This window comes from Carassius carassius, chromosome 49 (assembly GCF_963082965.1).
Source record: "Carassius carassius chromosome 49, fCarCar2.1, whole genome shotgun sequence".
In the NCBI taxonomy this organism is placed as follows: domain Eukaryota; kingdom Metazoa; phylum Chordata; class Actinopteri; order Cypriniformes; family Cyprinidae; genus Carassius; species Carassius carassius.
Window position 1 is genome coordinate 15,291,137 of NC_081803.1, and position 21,055 is coordinate 15,312,191.

General features: G+C 38.3%; 2 protein-coding genes across 3 annotated transcripts; one reads left to right on the plus strand and one right to left on the minus strand.

Annotated features, from left to right (window-relative positions):
* Positions 1–2,265: 2,265 nt before the first annotated feature.
* Positions 2,266–5,657, minus strand: LOC132132871 (APC membrane recruitment protein 2-like). Its single transcript, XM_059545412.1, has one exon. The coding sequence runs from the start codon at positions 5,405–5,407 to the stop codon at positions 2,837–2,839; it is 2,571 nt and encodes an 856-aa protein (XP_059401395.1). The 5' UTR covers positions 5,408–5,657; the 3' UTR covers positions 2,266–2,836.
* A 4,297-nt stretch (positions 5,658–9,954) lies between these two features.
* LOC132132225 (palmitoyltransferase ZDHHC20-A-like) lies at positions 9,955–19,981 on the plus strand. Of its 2 annotated transcripts, XM_059544557.1 has the most exons (14): positions 9,955–10,120; positions 11,821–11,847; positions 13,485–13,579; positions 14,315–14,435; positions 15,187–15,256; positions 15,337–15,369; positions 15,491–15,611; positions 16,032–16,067; positions 16,640–16,772; positions 17,768–17,894; positions 18,879–18,962; positions 19,220–19,329; positions 19,558–19,605; positions 19,898–19,981. In XM_059544557.1, exons 1-13 carry the CDS (start codon positions 10,003–10,005, stop codon positions 19,599–19,601), a joined length of 1,119 nt encoding a protein of 372 aa, XP_059400540.1. In that variant the 5' UTR covers positions 9,955–10,002; the 3' UTR covers positions 19,602–19,605; positions 19,898–19,981. The 2 variants fall into 2 exon arrangements, with proteins under 2 accessions (XP_059400540.1, XP_059400541.1); XM_059544558.1 differs by lacking the exon at positions 16,032–16,067 and having other exon boundaries at positions 9,958–10,120.
* Positions 19,982–21,055: the final 1,074 nt, after the last annotated feature.

A 21,055-nucleotide genomic window follows, 5' to 3' on the forward strand; every position in this document is an offset into this window, starting at 1 on the left:
TAAAAACAAATCTCTCAAAGAGCTTATAGTGTTAAACTCATGTTTGGATGCACATAAACTAAAAGCATATGCAGATAATATTAAATAGCTTTTTAATCCTGTTTGTTGTAACTTCACCCGCTGCATTAAACAATTGTGTTTGTCTGCACGTGTAATTGTGAATATGGCTAAGTCCACTGTCATTTTGTGCCATCTGCTTGAGGGGAGGATCACCTCTTGTATATTGGTCTTGCTTGGCTAAATTAGAATGCCAGCATTTATTCCATTAGATTTAAAAATAGGATATAGCTTTTGCACGTCTCCCTGCACTGTTCAGTTGTATACATTTTTTTGCGACCCTAGATAAGAATGCGTTTCACATTTTTGCTTTGATTCACTTCAAATTTTGTAATTGAGGCTATGTGAACATCATCATTATTCATTTTCACAATCAGACCGTTTTTCAGTGTTTGGTGCAGCACATGAGTTAGTGCATACAGCTTTCATCTTCTTCAGACCCCAGGGGGGTGGCAGATCTATAACCAAGGGTTTCCATTAAAAGTGAGCTGCTCTTTGGCTAATCACCCGGTGAAGTGGTGAAGTCCTCGTGTTTTTCCAGATAAACAGTCCCACTGCTCTGGACTCTGATTTGGACCACAGAACCTTGTTTGTGCTGTCTCTGTGAGGAGTTTTGTCTATAAATATCCATGCTTAGTTTTTCTTATTCCTTATGGGAAAAAACTTCAACCCCCCTCTACCTTCATTCATCCCGTGATAGATATCACTGCCTAAATCTCCATCCCTATAAGCATCATCTGCTGTTAGCTTGATTACAATGCTAGGAGTTAAAATGTTTGTAGTGTTAGTATACTATGTGTATATGTAAAACATGCTGAAAATGGAAGAACGTAAAAAAACAAGATCATTGTGCACTGCTTTTAGCATTTCTTGTTATGTCACCACCATCAAAAAACACAGCTGTGATGGAACCAAAAAGGCTTTCTTTTTTCTGCCCTCCCTTTCCTTATTCTCAATCTCCATCTGTACCACAATTCCTCTCTGTCTCATTCTCTCTATGTGCACCACTGTTCCCCTATTTTAGCCTTCATTCACTCACTCAGTTATATTTTATGAAGTTTGACAATGATCCAGAGCCTCGTGCATTTAAATAGCTGTGTAGTTCCTATTAGAGACAACATAACCCATTAGAAATGTTTCATTTGCATGCAGCAGCTGCATGTATGTGTGGCAGAAATTCTATAGCTTCTTAGCTTACAGCTCACTGACGAGGCAATACTGACATTCATGAGGTTTGTTATTCAGGTCAGTGGGTTTTTCAGCCCAACAGCATGGCACTGCAGAGGAACCTGGGGTTGGGGGCTGGCAGTGTTGGGAGTCTCCATCTTTAAAGGGGAAAGCTCTGCAGGGTTCCACTTCTTGAACCAAAGAGTAACACAGTTACATAATGTCACTAAAGTGGAAAATGTACAGCACAGCCAATCTCTTACAACCTAATTCTGTCCTATGCAATCCATTCCCATACCATTAGCACCCTGCATGACATTGAAACTGATCTAGGTATAATCACATTTTATTGATTAAATAGGAAACATTGTGACATTTAAGATAATCACACACACTCATTCAAATACACACACACCCACACACACTCATACACACAAAAATAGTCCTCTGTTAAACATGTGCATGTGATGGCAACTTAAAAAAAATTATTAAAAGAATTATAATAATCCATCCAAATAACACTACTCTCAACCATGAAAGTCTTAGCTTACCTATAACACCAACTGCCTGTGAAACATCATCTCTACTGTCTTTAGCCTTCTTTAACGTACATTGTTAAAGTGCAGTCAAATAAAAAAATCCATAGAGCTCCAGAGATCCATATGCCTCATGATTACATGTTACATACACATTTGTTACAGCTGACAGGCACTGTGTGACTTAACACAGTGTTTAAAAAAAAAAAAAAAACCTTGAGGAAAGGTTATCGGTGGGGAGAGGAAAAGGAGTTAGATGGCTTATTTTGTTGAAAAGGTAGGGCATGCGTTCTGCTACATACATTCAAAAGATACTGTGGAATATCCTGTCTTGGCATGAACTGTACAGGTAAGAGATTCTGTTTGCATACAACACGAGGGAGTTTGAAGAAGACAAACATTGATCCACAAAGTTAACTTAAAATTTTTTTTTGGAAAAGACACCAGACAAAAATATTAACAAAGGCTACAAAGATCTCTCCATTGTTCTGTAACAAAACAGGATGTTAAGAAAAAAGCACCTTTGTGATGATACTGGGCTCCTCTGGTGTTGAAGACCTGGATGAAAACCACAAGACTGTGCTGGATCGCTTGTTTCTTCTCTGAGGCTTTTAATTACCACAAAAGACCATCATGGACTATTACAATGCCAGAGATAATGGACAGATACATTGCTTGTTTCTTCAGAGAGGGTCTACATTGCTTTGGATTCCAGGTGAGGGCTCTTGTGCTTTAGTGCCTGCCATTTAATTTGCACGTTTGGTTGCCATGGAGATCACCTAGACAGAGCCTGTGGGTGTGCTGTCTGTTCCTGGTTGTACACAGAGTTGAATCCACAGCATCAGTCTGTTCAGGTGTGATATGAATAAAACACTCAGCTGATAAAAGAATTGTGTGGTTGACACCAGTGTGTAAATTAGTTCAAATAACGGTAAAAATCCAGTTGTCCTATGAAGATTTTTGCTTCAAAAAGGTGCAGTAATGCCTGATCGAATATCAAAAAGTAAATCTTGAGAAAACTGTTGCTAGTGGAATGTTTCAGGATTTTGTCATAGACAGAATTATTATTTCAGTTATTATCGGGTGATAGCAGCTGTAGCTGTTGGTGCAGGCTTATTGCTGGTGCGACGAACAGGCATTTTGGACACCGGTATCTTAGAACGTGTGGCTTCTGCCCTACCCTGTACAGAAAGGTAGGTTGCAGTAGATCCGTGTTTGATTGGGATCCTGGATTCCCGGGTTAAGCTTGTGGCACCAGCTACAGGACGTGATGATGTCTGGAGACCAAGTTTTCCATCAAGAATGTCATCTTGGCTGTGGGAGAGTGTTGGGGTGACAGCCCCCGATTCTGTGGAGACATCACTGAGGGCCTCCTTGCTGCTGCTTTCCCGTGAGAGAGCGAATGGGCTCTCCTCTTCATGTACCGGTGTTGTTAGATTTGAGTGGTCCTCATCTCCATTGGGCTGGGAATCTCGATGATGCAGCTTTGGAGGTCTACTTCCACCACTCACAGGAATCTTACTCAGAGTTGTAGGCTTCACTGCAGGGCCCCTTTTCACTGCCTTGCTGATGCTTTGAGTAACCACTGAGTCTCTATTGTCAATTCCTTCTTGTCTTACCAGGTGCTCCTTTAAATCTATCCTGGAATCATCATCTGTGATTTTTAAAGAAAGGAATGATGGAGAAATACCAGGAGGAGACTTTAGGACAGGAACTTGTGGTGCAGAGGTAACTGTGGGTGATTTTGTGGTGGCAGAGGAAGATGTAAGAATAGGACCAACAGCGGATGGAGATTTAGCAATAGGAACATTCAATTCAGAGATGGAGGCTTTCCTTACAGATGTTGTGCCAGTTTGGGTGCTAGATTTTGAAGTTTGTCCTGTGGGTTGTTTTATCTCAAGCTTGGCAATAGGAGCAGTGTTTCGGCTTGTCGATAATCCAAATGTTGTTACAAGTTTTGGTCTTGGTGTTGGTGCAGGGGCAGGGGTAGGTTTACCAAAAGGTGGTGGATAAGGGGTGTATTTGGCTGCAGAGGTAGACATAGTTTGTTTGGATTCATGGGTAATGCATGGAGTGGGTTTTGTTGAAGGGGTTGGGGCTTGGGAAGGTTTAGTTACAGGGGTTGGGGCAGGTTCAGTTTTAGTAACAGCAGCTAGTTCAGGGGTAGAACTAATTGTGGGTGAGGGGGATGTTTCAGAAGTAGGGGTTGAGATGGACGGAGGAATGGGTGTAGAGGATGGAATATGTTTGGTCAGTGGGGCAGTTGTGGAGCTAGATATTGTGTCTAGCTTGATTTCAGGGCTAGATTTAGGGGACAGGGTAGCTTTAGCTGGGGAAGTTGTAGATTTGGTTGTGGGGCTTGATATTGGGCTCGGGGTAGGCTGTGTAATGTAGAAAAATGTAGCGGTTGGGGTAGGTTGGATAATTGGAGAAGTTGTTGCAGTTGCCGTGGCTTGAGGAATCGGGATAGGTGTTGGGGTAAGCTGGGTTATGGGCATATCTGATGGTGTAGGGGTGGGTTTGGTGAGAGGGCTGGATGTTGGAGTAGGGATAATAGGGTCAGTAAGTATAGATGGTGACATTTTGGTCACCGGAGAGGATGTTGAGGTAACTGCAGGTTTTGTCAAAGGGCTGGGAAAAGGTTTGGCGGTGGTAGGTGAAGGGGTGGGTTTGGTTGCTAAAGTAGGGGAAGGTTTGAACAAGGTGGATGGGCTTAGAGTTGGAGAAGGACTGGGCTTTGATCTAGTAGAAGTCGTAGAAGATGAAGTCTTCTCAGAATTATCCACTTTCAATGTGCTAGGTGCTTCCTCCATTCGACTGCTAGCTTTAACCCATTCTGCCTCGACATCTGCTACAATATCTCCACATGCTGTTAGTGAATCAAAGCTTAAAATTGATGAGATATCTCCAAGCAGTGTGCTGAAGCGTTCATTTGCTGGAGGTTTGGTTGACCCGCTCACCTTTGCAGAGTCCACAGATGATGCAGGGCCCTCTTGTGGTGTAGGAAGCTGAGGGTTTTCCTCTACCTCCTCCAAAGAGTGAGGTGGAGGTCCGGGTGTCAGTGTGAGACTCTCCTTTATAATCTCAACGCTGTTGGAGCGGGAAGCAAGAAGGGGAGGGCCTGGTTCACCCTGCTCCTCATCCTCTTTCTCTGTACTACGCCAGTGCACTGTACCAAACAATCCCTTCAGGCCCTTCCGTTGCCGCCCGGGCCTCTGAGACTCGGTCTGAGTCTGCCGTTCTCCCATTAGTCCCTGTCTACCTTTGCGAAGCATATTGAGGAAGCTCAGAGACTTAGCAGAGGTGAGGGAAGTGATTGAGTGCCGCGTAGGAGTAGTTTCTGAATTCATGATCCCATCTGTGAACTCCTCCATTGGAGCATCGTCCTGTTGACTCTCATCCCCCTGGTCAAGATCCACCTGCTCTGCCTCTGCTTCTGGGGCAGTAGGTTCATTTAATCCATCCAGGATTTTGCTCTTTGACGGCGGTGATTTAGGGCCTCCATCTCCTTTCCCACGTATGGAGAAGATGCTAGCGACGCTGCTCCCAGGCTTCCGCTTGCCGAATAGTTTGAAGGCTTTTCTGATTTTACCTGGAGGCTGAGGGTCACATGGTGGTGGTTCACAGCTCTCAGACTGTGCATCCATATTCCAGCTCCACTGCAGTGTCTCTTTACCTTCGTCTTGATGTCTCAGTCTACCTTCACACGCCCCCTCTTTGTAATCTCACACTCAGATGAATGAAACAAGATGAATGAAACACAATTCTAATGAGAATAAATAAACTACCTTTCCTCTTTATATTTTTTGTAGACTGTTTTTGCTAGCAATGTGTATCTATCTCCGTCTCCACTCTCGTTCCCTCCCTCTGTCTATTGCTCTCTTTAAGCACTCCCTCTTTCTCTCTCTCTGCTGTTCCTCCCTCCCTAGCCTCCGCCCTCCCTCTTTTTCTCTCTGGTCCTCTCCTCTGGCTGCTCTAGCCGGTCACCATGGCAACTGAAGGTCTAAGCAGCTTTCGTCAGCTATGGAGCGGGGCCAGGGGCTGTCATCATCCTACCCTCTTTCCTTCTTTCTCTCTTTCCCTGTTCACTCCCTGTTTTCATCCAACTAAGTGTTCCCATCTCTCATATCCCAGTTACTCATCCAGATTTAGCCTTCATATTTGTGACTGTTCTCTTCATACCAGCCTTACTGCTGCATATGGAACAAATGACAACAGAGGCAGCAATTGGCTCAGTTTACAGCATCCCTGCTGTGATAGATTAACAACAAGCCACTCAAAATATCAATCTGATTGGAATATGTTACCACTCCAAACCTGTGTGTTGAATTTATGTACATCATAGAGAGGACATATTGAAATGGTATTGAAATCTTCTAATTAATATGGCTATGATTGGTATGAATTCTCAAGTCTTTTTCTCCCCATAATTTCCTTCACTTTCTCCATCTCCTGTTGTCTCACATACATGTCTTTCTCTAACAATCTTCCTTCTCTCGCTCTGCCCCTCCCACTCAACCACTTACAATCTGTCTCTCCCTCCTACACAAACACGCACACACACATAATTCCGGTAGGACATAGGTTCATGCTCTATATGATGTGCTTGTAGCCCCTTTTGCTTAGCAGTGTCACATCTGTTTCTCTAGTGTCTTATTGACACAAGGATTCCAATCATTTGAGCTCATATTTTATTTTTATCAGCATTCCTCTCATCATGAATCTGACCCATCTTTCCCACCAAGTATCGCATCTCATCATCTTTTTACTTGTTGCCGTTTCATGATCTCTCCATTTTTCGAAGTAGTTCTCTCTCTCTATTTGTCTCTTTTTTCCATTTACATATGAGATTACCACACCCATCTCTCTGTTCTTGCACATCCATTTCGCTGATGTATATCATGAATTTTCAGCAAAGTGGATTTTAATGCACATTACATACAAATAAATAAATAAAGTACAATTGGGTTGCATAATTCTAGGCAAACAAGTGCTAAACTTCAAACTTTTAATTTATAACCATGTTTATATATTTTGTTTAGAAAGCCCATTTGTTTCAGAAAATCAGAAACACAGTAATTCTTTTAGAAATCTTTTATATTCAGAAACATTTAGAAGCATTTTTATAACTATAAGATTTAGAGCTTAAATTCTTTAAATATGAAATATAAAAAATTGAGATTTCAAGTATTTTCCAATTTGTATTTATAATTATTTTAATTTTAGGTACATATATTTTGATTCTTTTTACAATCAGTTTTAATATATACAGGTTTTGTTATATGTTGCATTTTCCCCCTCTGAACTGCTGTATAGTGTACTTGCCTATCCATTTCATTTTACTACTTTTTTCTGGATAAAAATACAGTAGTTTGGGGGAAAAATACGCTTTTGTCTAATCTTCTGTTGGCCACCAAGTCAGCAAGGACTGTCACGGGTGTCCCCTCAAAAGTAGTTAAGTGAATGAAACTTTGTCTACTTCCATCCATGTATACATCTTCTTTTCTGTTCTTATCTGCTCAGTATTCTCTCTTTTAAAACAGGCAACTTTCCTCCTTCCTTCACCCCAACGCAACAAAACAATGAATTCATTCATTCCTTAAGTGGTGCTTTCACTGGGGCTCACTAAACAGAGGCGACTCGCCAGACAGAACAACACTTTACTCTGTGCTGATACACACAAGCACACTAATAGTTATGAAAAAAAGAGTGATGGTCTAGAAAAAATGTTGAAAGAGATAAACCACCCACTAATGTGCCACCTCTTAAAACATTTGTCAATTCGGTTCAAGTCAAGTTTATTTTTATTCTACATATTAGAGGAGCTTCAAAAATCATTAAATTGTAAATCATCTTTATTGTGACACATCAGAGTGAAACAGATTACTGAATAAGAAATGTAGAATGGGGACTTGGTTCTATCTATCGTCTGTTGATTGGATGAAGGCAGATCTAAATGCCATGATTTAAGTGGGCAAAAATGACTAGAGAATATTATTTTACCAGGGAGAAGTCTATAAGTTTACTGGAAGATACATGACATTTTTACAGTAGTAGTTCACTCAAAAATTCTAATTTCCTTGAATATTCTCACCTTCAATGGCCATCCAAGATATAGATGAGTTTGTTTGTTGCCATCAGAATGAGAGTCCAAACTGATAAAAACATCACTATATTCCAAATGTAATCAGTACTTGAACTGTGCAAGACAACTTTTTCGATGGAGAAAGCAGTATTATGGATAGAGGTCTGGTATTTTAGCTAGAAGCAATGGAAGCAAACAGCTTTCCAAATGGCATTAAGTGATGACTGGATGCTTTTATTAGCTGTTTAAACTCCAGCTCTGATGGCACCCATTCACTGCAGAGGGTCAACTGGTGATGATCATTTCTGAGGGAACTATTCTTTCAATAAAAACAATTAAGTCAATGGATGGATCGTTCACAATAAGATAAAAAAGGTTTTTTCAGTGTGATTTTCAGTTCTTGCTAACTGTAGCAGTACGTTTCTGCTGTACTCCATCGCCTTTGCAAAAAATTTGATCAGTAGCCTGTATAAAAATTCACAGCAAGGCCACTCAGTGCAAGAAGGTTATTTTAGATAAGTGAGAATAAGAATTTCTGAATTTTTCGGTGTGAGTTTATATTTCATAAAAAGGCCCAATATAGCCTCAATATGTGACTTGTTGGGAGTGAGAATGTGTTGATAAGTCAGGTGTGTAAATATAAACTCTCAATAACATTATGCAGTCTCAAGACTGCTTTTAATCATAAGAAATGAACATGTAATGTATAATACATATACAAGCTAATAGGCTTACAAAAGGGACTCATTATGTCAATACTTAGAGTGCAGAGCACAAAGAGAGGAAGGCCATGTGTGTGTGTATTTTATCAAGAGCAAGAGTTCTAAGTCAGGCCAAGCACAAGATCTCCTTATCACACGTTAGTGCAGGGACAGACGATTTGTTCTTTGTTTCACGTGTTGTTGGTCCTCTGAAGAACTTACTTATGAAAAGAGCAGAGATGGAGAGAAAGGACCAGAGGGGTCTGTTCATTAAATGATACACATCTGGCAACAATTCCCCTGCAGGACAGGGCTCGAGGTGGAAAACTAATCTAATAAAGCTCACAAATAAAACAACTTACCATCCGACCCACCAAGCCAGCAAACTGACTATAAATCTAATTATGCACAAATTAAAAGTACCACATTGATGAAGTTGACATTTGGGACTTCCAGTCTAAGTCATTAACTAGACTAAACCTAGATGGATGATACCCCCCCCCCCCCCCCCCAAACCCCCACCACTCAGGTTCTCTCCACCTCTTCACTGTTTCAATGGGAGATCAGAAGTAGTGACGCTTACAATATTGCGCTGCTGCCCTCTGCCGACGTAATGCTGAGTTTGCAAGTGAAATATCAAATTAACTTTTGCTGATTTGTTCTGCTTCTTATTTCACGAATAGTTGTAACACCGATGACAAATTCTCATAAAATACCAGTTTAAATAGTAAAAGATAATAGAATAACGAAATAACACCAGAATGTAACAACAATGACGTGTAAATTATCAAATAAATGAGGGAAAAATAAATAAAAATAAAAGCGTGAACATTTAAACGGCCGTGAGGACTTTGACTTTTGACTTAAAAATATAGTTATGTAAATGTATTTTCAACTAATTTTTTTTAAATATATATATATATATATATATTTAGCCTTTCACATGTTTCAGTCCAAGAAAATACATTCATATACAGTATATTTAACATTTGAAGAAAAATAAAACTTTGTTTATAGACAACAAAATTTCCTTCTGAACAAAAAATAAAATAAAAATAATTAAAATACAATTGAATTAATATCAGTATGGGACATACTTTACAATATAAAAAAATAAACATATATATATATATAAACAAAATAAACATTATTCATTTATTATAACTATAAGATCGGAAATAAAATAATTCAAGTTAAGTCTGATAAGATGTAAAGCAGAAAGGCAAAGATGAACGCAGATTTAAATTTGAGCGTACTGTTCACAGAACTACACATTAGAATGAAACTGTGCGTTTATTGTGTTATTGATTTTTAAAAAGGATACATTGGAGAGCAGTTTTCTGATAATGGGGAATTAATGTGCTGCTGGTGTGAAACAATTCTTTGTTTTTCCCCGCGCGCAGATCGGACTCGAGCCGTGACGTCACCGACACCCTTTCCGAGGCTCGGATTAAAGATGGCGCCCTCTCATGTGTTAAAGTGCTGTCAGCGGGGATTAGCCTGGATACCTGTGATTTTTATCAACGCGGTCGTGTGCTGGTCCTACTATGCGTACGTGGTGGAGCTCTGTATATGTAAGTGTCGACCTTTAGTTGACTTGGTTGAGGGTACAGCAGATAAAAGTTGCTGGTTAGTTGTTTGAGTGGTTTGGGCAGGAAGTGTCAGTAACTGACTGGTACCAGATAACGTAACGATACCGAAATTCAACTCACTTTATCTGTATACTACTTTTGCTTAATTCATGTCGAATGTCCTGAATTGTTTATAAAGTTGTGTTTTGATAACGATTATTGTATGCAGTGTTAGTTCAAGCTCGAGCGATAAGCCCAGCTGTTAAACTGGTCGAGATGTGTGATACTTAAAGAGCAGATTAGAGATGCTTTCTTACCTAAAAGAACACAAATATTATTAACTTTCTTTCTCTTTAAACCTCATTTCAGTCTGAACGCAGATTAGACCGCAAAGTATGTCTTGTCACGAATATTTCAGACTATTAAACTGTTTTGTTTTTCATTAGTAAGATTAGTTGTTCATGTCAAGCTGTGTCATTTAGTGGGATATGCTATATTTAATTGTTTTTTGTCTTGTACTGAAAATATGTAATTGTCGAATATGCTAATAATCTCATTTATTGATTAAATATATATGGAATATTTATGCTTTTCACCATTTAAACGCACAAATCTAAAAGGGATTATTACAATTTTTTAGATATAAGTGTGCAACATGAATGACTACACATCAGTGCTGTTGAAAGTCTTTAATTTCAGCTGTTGTTAACCACTTCACAGTGAGCTCTACACTCACTGTAGTTCCACCCAGTTATTACTTCATCTGGTTCTACAAATACTAATTTCATTGGGATTTCATTCGGTGTTGGGGTCCATTTATTTCCCTAGTAAAGTTTAGTGATATATTGTGAATCCTTCCTTATTGATACCACCCCCCCCTCTCCGTTTTGCCATAAAGGTTTGTAGAGTTTCAAATCTAACGTGATAACCTCATGATGATTACATGAGAGTTGCAGGGAAAATCTCAAATTAATGTTTTTGTTGTTGTTGTTCTTTTTCTTATTTTATTTAACAGATGAAACAAGGGTTGTGAGATCAATGACAAACTCTCATAAAACATCAGATGTGCTGTACACATTTAAAGAAACCTTCGTAGTTCATAGTACTTTTTAAATATTAAAATATTTAATAGAATAATTGTAGTTAATGAAAATAAATATTGAATTAATAAACCAGTGAGAGTAGCAAGTAAAATCTCAAATCTGCTTTTGCTGTTTTTTTCTGTTTTGCATTTAATTTCACAAATGAAGCAAGGGTTGCAACACCAATGACAAATTCTCATCAAATATCATTCAAAAATAAAATATTTAATAAAATAAAAATGAATATGTTTCATGAAAAGAAATATTTGACTAATAAAAAATAAATCTCTAAAAAAAAAAAAAAAAAAAAAAAAAGATTCCTCCTTTCAGAGATTTCACTGACTCTGCCATCAGGACATGCATCCGTCAGTCACTTGTTGAGTTGTCATGACAACCAGGGTATTCCATCTGTGATGGACACAAGGCTCTTTCTGACAGCTCTCTGCCAGATGGCAGTACCAGTCTCCTGGCGCTCTTGCCTTACTGGGCTGATCTGGTGGAAACTAGAAGGGTGCTGAGATAGAATTAACGGTATCCCAGCACTCAGCAGATGGCTTTGTGAGTTGGGCCAGTTGTTCTTTATGGTATTTCTGATTGATCTTTGCTTCTTTCTCTCTGCAGACACAATCTCCAACACAGAGGAGCAAGGTAAGATGAACTCCAGTGTAGCCAAGCACACAGTATTGCACAAACAGTTAACAAATCCTTCTGTTAACTAGGGGTGTGCACGGATAGTCGAACATTTGAATATTAGTTCTGCTCTAATTATTCGATAAATAAAAATTATATTCGAATTTCGCAAAAAAAAAAAAAAAAAAGTTCACAATAAAACCTAATTTGGTCACTTTCTGTGATTCTCCATGGCATATTTGAAGATGTATGCAGGCAAAAAATAATTAATGAATGAATAAGGGGCCGTTCACATATCGCTCCTAAAAACGCGTGGAAAACGCTAGGCGCGCCGCTTTCTCCTTTCCAAAGTGCTCGGTCAGAAGCGCTCCTGAGGCGTCTGCCGTTGCTAAGCAACAATGACGCGCTCTCTCCATGAAGATGCGGAAATTTCAGCAAAGGATAAATGGATTTGCAGCCCAAATAAATCGCTTTCAGTAGCCTCTGCTACTACATTTATTTCAAAATGGCAATCCATATACAGCTATGATCAGCTGTTCATCTTGGCTGAGCTTTCAACGTTGTTACGGGAAAGGATGAAGCTGAATGTTTAGTTCTTGTCACATGACCTGCGGTGTGCTTACGGCATTTTGAAAATTTGAGATGTTTTTAACTGGATGCTTTGCGGACGCGCCTGGAAAAAAGGGCGCGTCGCACCGCGTGTGCATCGTGACCGCGTCTCTTCCATTATGAGCGCGCATACTGCGACGCGATATGTGAACGGCCCATAAGAACTGCGGTCTTCTACAGTACTTCAAATATGCCGTGGAGAATCACAGAAAGTGACCGAATTCAAGAACATTGTTGCGGCGTCTCTCAAGCAACGAATAAACACCACTAACTTGGAGAATGCAATGAAAACTCCTCTTCTCGCGTCTGCCCTAGACCCTCGGCACAAACATCTCCGGTTTCTCGATGAAAACGAGAGAAGTAAGAAAAAAAAAAACTTTTGAACATTATCAGAACATTTTCCTTGATGCGAGTGCGCGTTTTCTTCACGGTCGGCCTTATTGTTAACAGACTAAGGAGCTGACTTTCCCCTGATCATTTTAACATGCCTGTGTTTCTTAACAAGAACATGTGAAACAATACAAAAAAAGCAAAAAAGATTTGCTGACAGTTTAAAAGTTTCAAAGTTAGGCTACGTTCTACAATAGCCTACTTGCTGCAGGCTGCTTTGTTTTTTCTTTGTTCAAATTTTTTTTTTTTTTGCTTTTAATCTGTACTTTTGTTTGTTTGCACGCATTGTTAAAGGTTTTCAGCTACAAAACACGATGTGTAATGTTCAAGCTTATTGTTTGTATTAAGCTTGTTCAAAATGACGGAAACAATAAATGTTGCTGAAAAATAACGTCTGTCTCATTAAACGTAATTTAAATAAACGAATATTCGAATATTCGTTTTTTGTGAGCTCAAATATTCGAATGTGATATTTGCGGAAAACGCCCATCGCTACTGTTAACTAATCTGGCTTTCAGTTGTTCTTACTCACATGTTTTGTCACACCAGAATGAACGAAACATCCCATTTATAATATGAAGTAACAGCTTTTAATGTGTTATCAAGTATGAATTATGATGTTTTACTAAAATTATTCCATGCTGTTTTTCTTGCAGTTATTTATCTGTTAGTGTTTCACGTCTTTTTCTTCATGTTCATATGGTCCTACTGGAAGACCATAATTTCCAAGCCCGTCGGCCCCTCGAAAGAGGTATTTTTTCTCTCCGTTTTTGTTCCTTTATTTCCTGTATAGGTTTTGCTTCAGAGGCCAGATCTTGCGTTAGAGGACAAGTGGTGACCCAGTCTAGTTCTGTTGCTGGTTTTGAGAATGTGGGCAAGTTGTACAACCTGTCCATGTTGCCATCTGTCTAACTCCTATCAAGTCACAGATGAATTAACAGATATATGCAAATTCTACTAAAACAACACTGTACTGGTCTGGATATTGTTAAGGATTTCTTCCTTATTGCTTGGCTCTCAGGTTTTCATTCCACCTGGGCTGTGTGGGAGCAAAATATTGATCATACTGTAATGTGTATGTGTGGTTTGCTGCTGGCTCAGTAATGTTCCTCACATCTGAAGCAGCAGCAGCAGTGGGAGCCTTTAAACTCTGTCTGCTCTGTAGTTATATTACCACAGAATATAATGACAGAGAAGAGGAAGACGGATGTAAAAAAAAATAGACGTTTTGAACTGCTTTTAGGTTGTGAGTCATGACTTAGCAGTTAGCACACACTCTCAAACACACTGAGCTAAATTGGACAGTGCAAGTCCGGCTCACATAATTTCTTGTCATGTCTCTATCATCTTGTCAATAAAGATGGCAAAAATTATATTAAAAGTGTTTTTGTTAAATTAAAACGTCTGCTTGATTTTAATTGCGTATGCAGGCTTCTATTAGTGTATTCTCACACACACCACTATCTAACATCCTGTTGTCTCTTAGTTCTGTCTCCCTAAAGTGGACAAAGAGCTCTATGAGAAAGAGGAGAATCCAGAGGCCCAGCAGGAAATCCTGAAGAGAGTGGCCAAAAATGTACCCATATATACACGCACAGGATCTGGGGGTAAGCTTAAAAACTTACAATGGCATTGAAGTCCCTCATACTTCGTTTTTATAATGTTCTGCAGTTAATTCGGCCCCAGCCGCTACTTTTGGGAACCTTTTTGAGAGTATATTTAAAACTTAGAATTAAAATGTGTCATTTAAATTTTGCATCAACGTTTTACACTGTTACGGTGATAACATATGTAATATACAAATATAAAAAGCATTAAATGATAAATAAAAATTGTTATTGGCAGTGTCAGACTTTTGAACTATATTTTTGCATACATTTTTGCATACTGTAATATGTAGTACCTTTCTCTTCGAACTATAATATGGTGAAATATTATTATAAAAATATATTTTTTTTATTATACTTTAAAATACAATTTATTTCTGTTATGGCAAAGCTGAATTTTTTCAGCATCATTATTCCAGTCTTCAGTGTCACATGATCTTTCAGAAATCATTCCAGTATGCTGGTTTGCTGCTCTAGTCACATTTCTTTAATATTATTAATAAAATATTTTTTTTGAAGCTGTGATAATTTTATATATATATATATATATATATATATTTATTTATTCTGTAACAATGTGAAAGTCACTTTTACTGTCACTTCTTGATCAATTTAATGCATCATTGCTGAAAAAAAGCACTCATTAAATTTTTTAACATTACCCCAAACATTTAAATGGTTCTATATGTATCCACGTTTATACTAGTGATACACTGTTCAGATTTTTGAGTGAGTCCTCTGTCCTCCTCAGCTATCCGGTACTGTGACTGCTGTCAGTTGATCAAACCGGACCGATGTCATCACTGCTCCACCTGTGACAGGTGAGTCCACTCAGAAAACATTGTTATCTTCTCTGCATTGGATTTGCACTATGTATTTTGATCCTTTTTGTTTTTCCCAGATGCGTGCTGAAAATGGATCACCACTGTCCATGGTATGTTAATCTGTGGATGCGTTCAGATTATAATCTGAAGTTATGTTGCCACATGTTCTGTCAGTTAGGTGCTGTAGCTACTATGTGTCTTGTAACTCTGTTTTTCTTTGTTTTCTTCCAGGGTTAATAACTGTGTTGGATTCTCCAACTATAAATTCTTTGTGCTGTTCCTGGTGTACTCTATGCTGTACTGCGTCTACACTGCTGCCACTGTTTTGCAGTACTTTATCAAGTTCTGGACAGTAAGTCCACACATTCACACAGACATCTGATTCCTCTCATTTCTCACACTTCTTGCTTTTCATCTTCTGCCATTTCAGAGAGCCAACTTTAGCTTGTTTTTCCAACTTCTACAATTTCCACAAAAATATTAAGCAGCACAACTGTTTTAGCATATTTGAATGATTTCTGAAGGATCAAGTAACACTGAAGACTGGAGTAATGATGCTCAAAATTTAGCTTTATATTTTTTATTTTAATTTTTATGCATCAATCTAACACTATATATTTCAGCCATACATTTTTACTAAAGCATTTTAATATTCATAAATGCTGTGCAATGATTTTTGTGTGTGCATGTCAGTTTTTGAGACCCAAAAAGAAGGAAAAAGGGATGAATCTGCTTCTAATATTCTGTCTGTGTTTTTAACACTTGTCCGAAGCTTTGCAGACGGAGGGCTATAGAGCATTGCCCAGAGGTAAACCACTCACGCTTGCTTTGCACTGTTGTGACTGTGGGCGTTGGATTGATGTTGCACCGTTGACTCATTTTGCTTTTTCTTTTACCGATTAAAATAAACAGTAGTGTTGCAATAGTGTAGTTTAGCATATTAAAAATATCCAGGTGCTTCTTGGTGGTCATTCTTACCAGACATGTATTGTAGTGTTGAGGCTGTTAGATCCAACAGGTTTTCTTGAGTTCTACAACTACATCTGATGCCAGTAAATAATTTTGGACATCTGACGATGTTAAAGGTATAATGCGTGTCATTTTTTTTTCCCTCTAGTTTGACAGCAGCACTGGCTCAACCAGTGGTGTGAGTTTGGGGTGGGATTTTTTTTGCTCCCCCCAACACTTTGGTGAGATCGCAAATGGGAAAGCGTCTGAGAAACGTTTTTTTCACTTTGTGTAGCGACACTAGTGGTACAGAAATGACACCCTACACCTTTTATAGTGCTCTTCAGACTACACTGTTATATTTGATGAATGTATCTCCAAAAAAAGCACTTTTTTTATCATTCTCTCATGCTCTGCTTTCTTGCTCAACAGAATCACCTGCCAGACACTCATGCAAAGTTCCACGTGTTGTTCCTGTTCTTTGTGGCAGCCATGTTCTTCATCAGTATCCTGTCACTCTTCAGCTACCACCTGTGGCTCGTGGGAAAAAACAAAACCACTATAGGTAAGATGTTGTTAATTGCTGCTGCTTTTTTTTTTTTTTTTTTTTTTTTTTTTACCTTTTGTAATTAATTTCCAACTGCTTAAATGTTTTTGCTGTTGTTACTTTTTCATCTCCTCCTTTTCCTTCAACTTTTTTTTGGTTTAATTATTCTCCAACTGTTGAAATGGTTGTATTGCTGTTGTAGTTGTTACTGTCTCCTCCTTTTATTCCTCTGTCCCCTTATTCTTCATCTTTCTTCTCCTTCATCCTCTTTTTCCTCATAATTTCTTTAGTTTAATTCATCTCCAACCATTAAAATGTTTATATTCGCTCCTTATTCTTCTTTTACTTCTACTTATTCTCCTTTTACTTTTTTACTCCTCCTCCTTATACTTTTTTTATTTATTTAATCATCTCAAACTTTTAAAATATTATTCATATTTGCTCCTACTTCTCCGTTCTTCTGGTTGTTTTTCTTATAATTTTTGTTATAGTTCTTTTAATTTTTCATTAATAAATTGTGATTGGTTGTCTTTATCTACACTGCAAACATTGCTGTTTCTTCAGGAAATGCCTGTCTAGTAAATAAAGTTGTTTCTTTAGATTCTGATTACTTCCTCAAAGGATTTCAGTCCAAGTTCATTATTTTCTTTTCTGTCACTCTTTGTTCTTCTAGTCCTCCTTTCTCTTCGCTCCATACTGGGAGCTATTATTATTATTATTTTTAATTATTTCTTACTGAGGGAAACTGCAGTCACATGTTCAGTCAAATAAAACTTTGCTGATAGAAGTAAAATGTAAATGAATGCGGGGGTGGATTGTGGGCGTGAACAATTATGAACAATATTTAGGTCAAACTTCAAGAGAAAAAAATAAAATAAAAATAAAAAACTTTTCTGTGCCCTTCAATGCAGTTTTGATACACATCCCAAAGATAGTTGAAAAGTTAAATTTTCACATTTGTGTTGTGTAGAGCAGGAACACACCTCATCCTAATCTCTCATCCATCTGTTCAGAGGCGTTCAGGGCACCAGTGTTCAGAAATGGCCCAGATAAAAATGGCTTCACTCTGGGATTCCGCAAGAATGTCACCCAAGTGTTCGGAGACCAGAAGAAATTTTGGTGCTTGCCCATTTACAGCAGGTACAAAACACACCATCAAGCATCATTTGGGATTTTACAGTGTTTAAGGGGAAGCGTGAATACATTTCAATTAAAGATTGCAAAACTTGACATGACATGAATTCATGTTAATATTAAAGGGGACATAATACATTTACTCCAATCTCATGTTAATCTTGAGTACCTATATAGTAGTATTGCATCCTTCACATCTCCAAAGAGTCTTTTGTTTGATCAGATTTATAGAAGAAACATGCAGCTTTACGATTCTCTCCAAAAACAGCCAAGCTCCTGGAGACGAGCCGTGGTTGGAGCTAAAAAGTCGCGAGCAATTGCCACAATTGCGAACAAAACAAAGTAATTTAATAGTTTTACTGACCGCCTTCGATTCCAGTTCATGACTGGGATATTTTATCGCTGGGACCACTCTTTCAGTATCAAGACAATCTGCAAATCCAGCGTCGAACTGTGCTTGGTTTATAAAACATTCATCATCGAAATGATAGGAACAAACACACATGCGAAACTCTGTTGCTGTCCCAGAAAAAAAAACTGCATCCACTGTTCCCTTAATGCTGGCTTCTTTGGGAAGCTTAGGTTATCTTTCCCTCACATTCAAAAACACACTTTTTTTTTTTTTTTTTTTTTAGAAACATTCTTCTTGAGCAAGTCCTGTGCAGCGCTACTGATAACCGTAACAGAATGAAGCACATTGACGGGTGCACACTCTCGCTCTATTTGCTGTGTTTCGCTCTTCCGGGAGAAGTGTCCATACAAGGAATTCCTATCTTTGTGATGTCACAAAGACCCAGATGTAGTGTATTTGGCACAGAAATACTCCATCATACATCCAAATCATTTTTTTGGGATCAACTTTGGCCATGTTTAGCATGAGAATCCAACTTTTAAGTGTAAATAACTCCGAATTCATGAAATAACATTAAACCTCCCCTTTAAGTTTTAGAAACATTCGCATGAGTAACTTTTTTTTTTTTTTTTCTCTAGTTTGGGCGATGGCTACACGTTCCCTACCCGCCTAGTCAACACTGACTCAGAGCAAGGCAATGTTGAACGCCAGGACATTAAATGGTAATTACAATCTCATTTGTTAACAATACCACTAGTCACTTGAAAGACCATATAATTCTGCAGTTTGGAGTGAATCATGATATTTTTCCCCTTCAGCTGTTTCAGATCATTTAGTTGTGTTGAATCCTTTTTTCCCCAGAAATGTAGTTTTCCGTGTCAACATTAACTTTATAATGTAATGTGATGTGAGGTTTATTCTGGGCCAGAGAAAACATCCGTAAATGTTTGTGACTGACACATAATGGTTATGTTAACAGCACTGTTGATGGACAGACAAACCCCAGACCTCTGAGTGAGTCACAGAACCATCTCCTAGGCAATGATATGCACTCTGAGAAGCAGAAAGACAGCAGCCCGACCAACATCGGTACGTCACCACTCAGCTTTTACACCCCTTATAAATGCTAAAGAATATCGTAAATTTTTTCCTTGAGGCATCTCTAGACATTATTTAAAATCAAATGATTTCCCAAAATCTTTGCTGAGACGCACTGCTCCTTAATATACACCCGTCTGCTCCCTAATGACATATTACACTATAATATAAGGAAATGTATGCATTTATGAAATTGATCTGTCTGGGTTTGTCTTGCAGAGGTGTGTCAGCCTGTTTCAATTACTATGGTGAATGAGTCCTAATCAGGTAAGTCTTCAGTTTGAACATCCAGCCAGTGTTACTAGCCAGGTTTCCATCCCAAAATCAGTTTAACTTTAGTACATGAGTTCTATATCAATACTTCAAAATTCACAAAAAAATTTTGGAAACAGTTTTCGAGAAAAGAGGCTTTAATGCAGATAAATGTGGTGTCACATGACCGAATTAGCCCTGCATTTTATTAGGAATTATCGGTAGCTAGGGCTGCACGATTATAACTGTCGAATATTCCCTTGAAATTTTAGTTGTTTACTTGGAAAAGTTTTCTTTTTCCATACAGGACTTTGGCATGGCACCAGGATTTTTTCTCATTTATGAGTACTGTTGTCACGAGACCTCATGTGAAAGCACACAACCCTCAAGATATCATGCCTTATATGGAAATGACCTGCAATGCAAGCTCTTCACACCAAAAAAGTCTTTCGGCTCTTTCACTGGGTTTACAAACATGCACATTTATTTGACCAAAATACCCTAAAATGACCTTCAGGTTGAACTGTCCAATATAAAATGTATTTATACTGGTTCGTCTCTGGGACTGCTTTATTTTTGTAGACCAAAAAAAGTGTGGCAGGTGTTTCTACCCAAGATGCACTTTTGTCACCAAGGATTGGTGTGGAATGCTTCGCAGATGTTTACAGATCTGAATGACACAGATCTGCAATACACTGTAAAAAGCGTATTGCAGTATTTGATTAGTTTGTGTTCTTCAACTGAGATACATTTCACTTCACAGCAGTGTAAAACCTGAGCTAATGTACCTTAGGAGTTTCTCAAGTATTTTGTGAGATAATTCAGAAGAAAGTGCAATGAGGTATTTAATACTTACTTTCTATATCTTTACATTAATGTAATATTTGTTGATAACTCTATTTAGTATTCGGTGATACCAAACAACTTTGACACCTCTACCCATTCATTGACACTATTTTTCTCTTTTTTTTTCATTGCATTTAAATGTTTTCACCTTTTCCAAACCTCATTCCCCATAGTATTAATCTATCAGCTTGTGCCTTTAAATGAGGATTACATTTCACAGCAGATGGTGAATTGTGACATTAAAGCACCCTTAAGATTTCCAGGTTGTGTAGCATACGCATATCATTTGATTATTATAGAAGGATCTCAGGCCAAGATGTTAAACTTACCACCTGCATCAAATATGGCAAAATGAATATAGCAAATAGTGTCAGTGGAGTTTTGACATGCATTCTTCAACTTAAGTTTTTATTTCACATGAACATATAATGATGTGCAGTTTATAGTTTTGATTCTGCTGTTTCGTGAGGTCTGTTTACAGCTGCACTGGAGGACTCTGACCTCATAAGGAAGCTCTTGTGTGACTGAAATACATGCATTCTTTGAGCAAGATACGTGGTAATATTTTAAAGTCTCTAAAACTCATCATTTCAGAGTTGATGCTCACGGAAGTCATTGA

What these genes read in the sequence shown, in the direction of transcription:
- LOC132132225 (XM_059544557.1), top strand. Translation starts at nt 10,003, where the DNA reads ATGGCGCCCTCTCATGTGTTAAAGTGCTGTCAGCGGGGATTAGCCTGG. An exon ending in ATGGATCACCACTGTCCATG is followed by an intron (nt 15,370 to 15,490) that starts GTATGTTAATCT and finishes GTTTTCTTCCAG; the next exon opens with GGTTAATAACTGTGTTGGAT. An exon ending in ACTTTATCAAGTTCTGGACA is followed by an intron (nt 15,612 to 16,031) that starts GTAAGTCCACAC and finishes ACTTGTCCGAAG; the next exon opens with CTTTGCAGACGGAGGGCTAT.
- LOC132132871 (XM_059545412.1), bottom strand. Translation starts at nt 5,407, where the DNA reads ATGGATGCACAGTCTGAGAGCTGTGAACCACCACCATGTGACCCTCAG.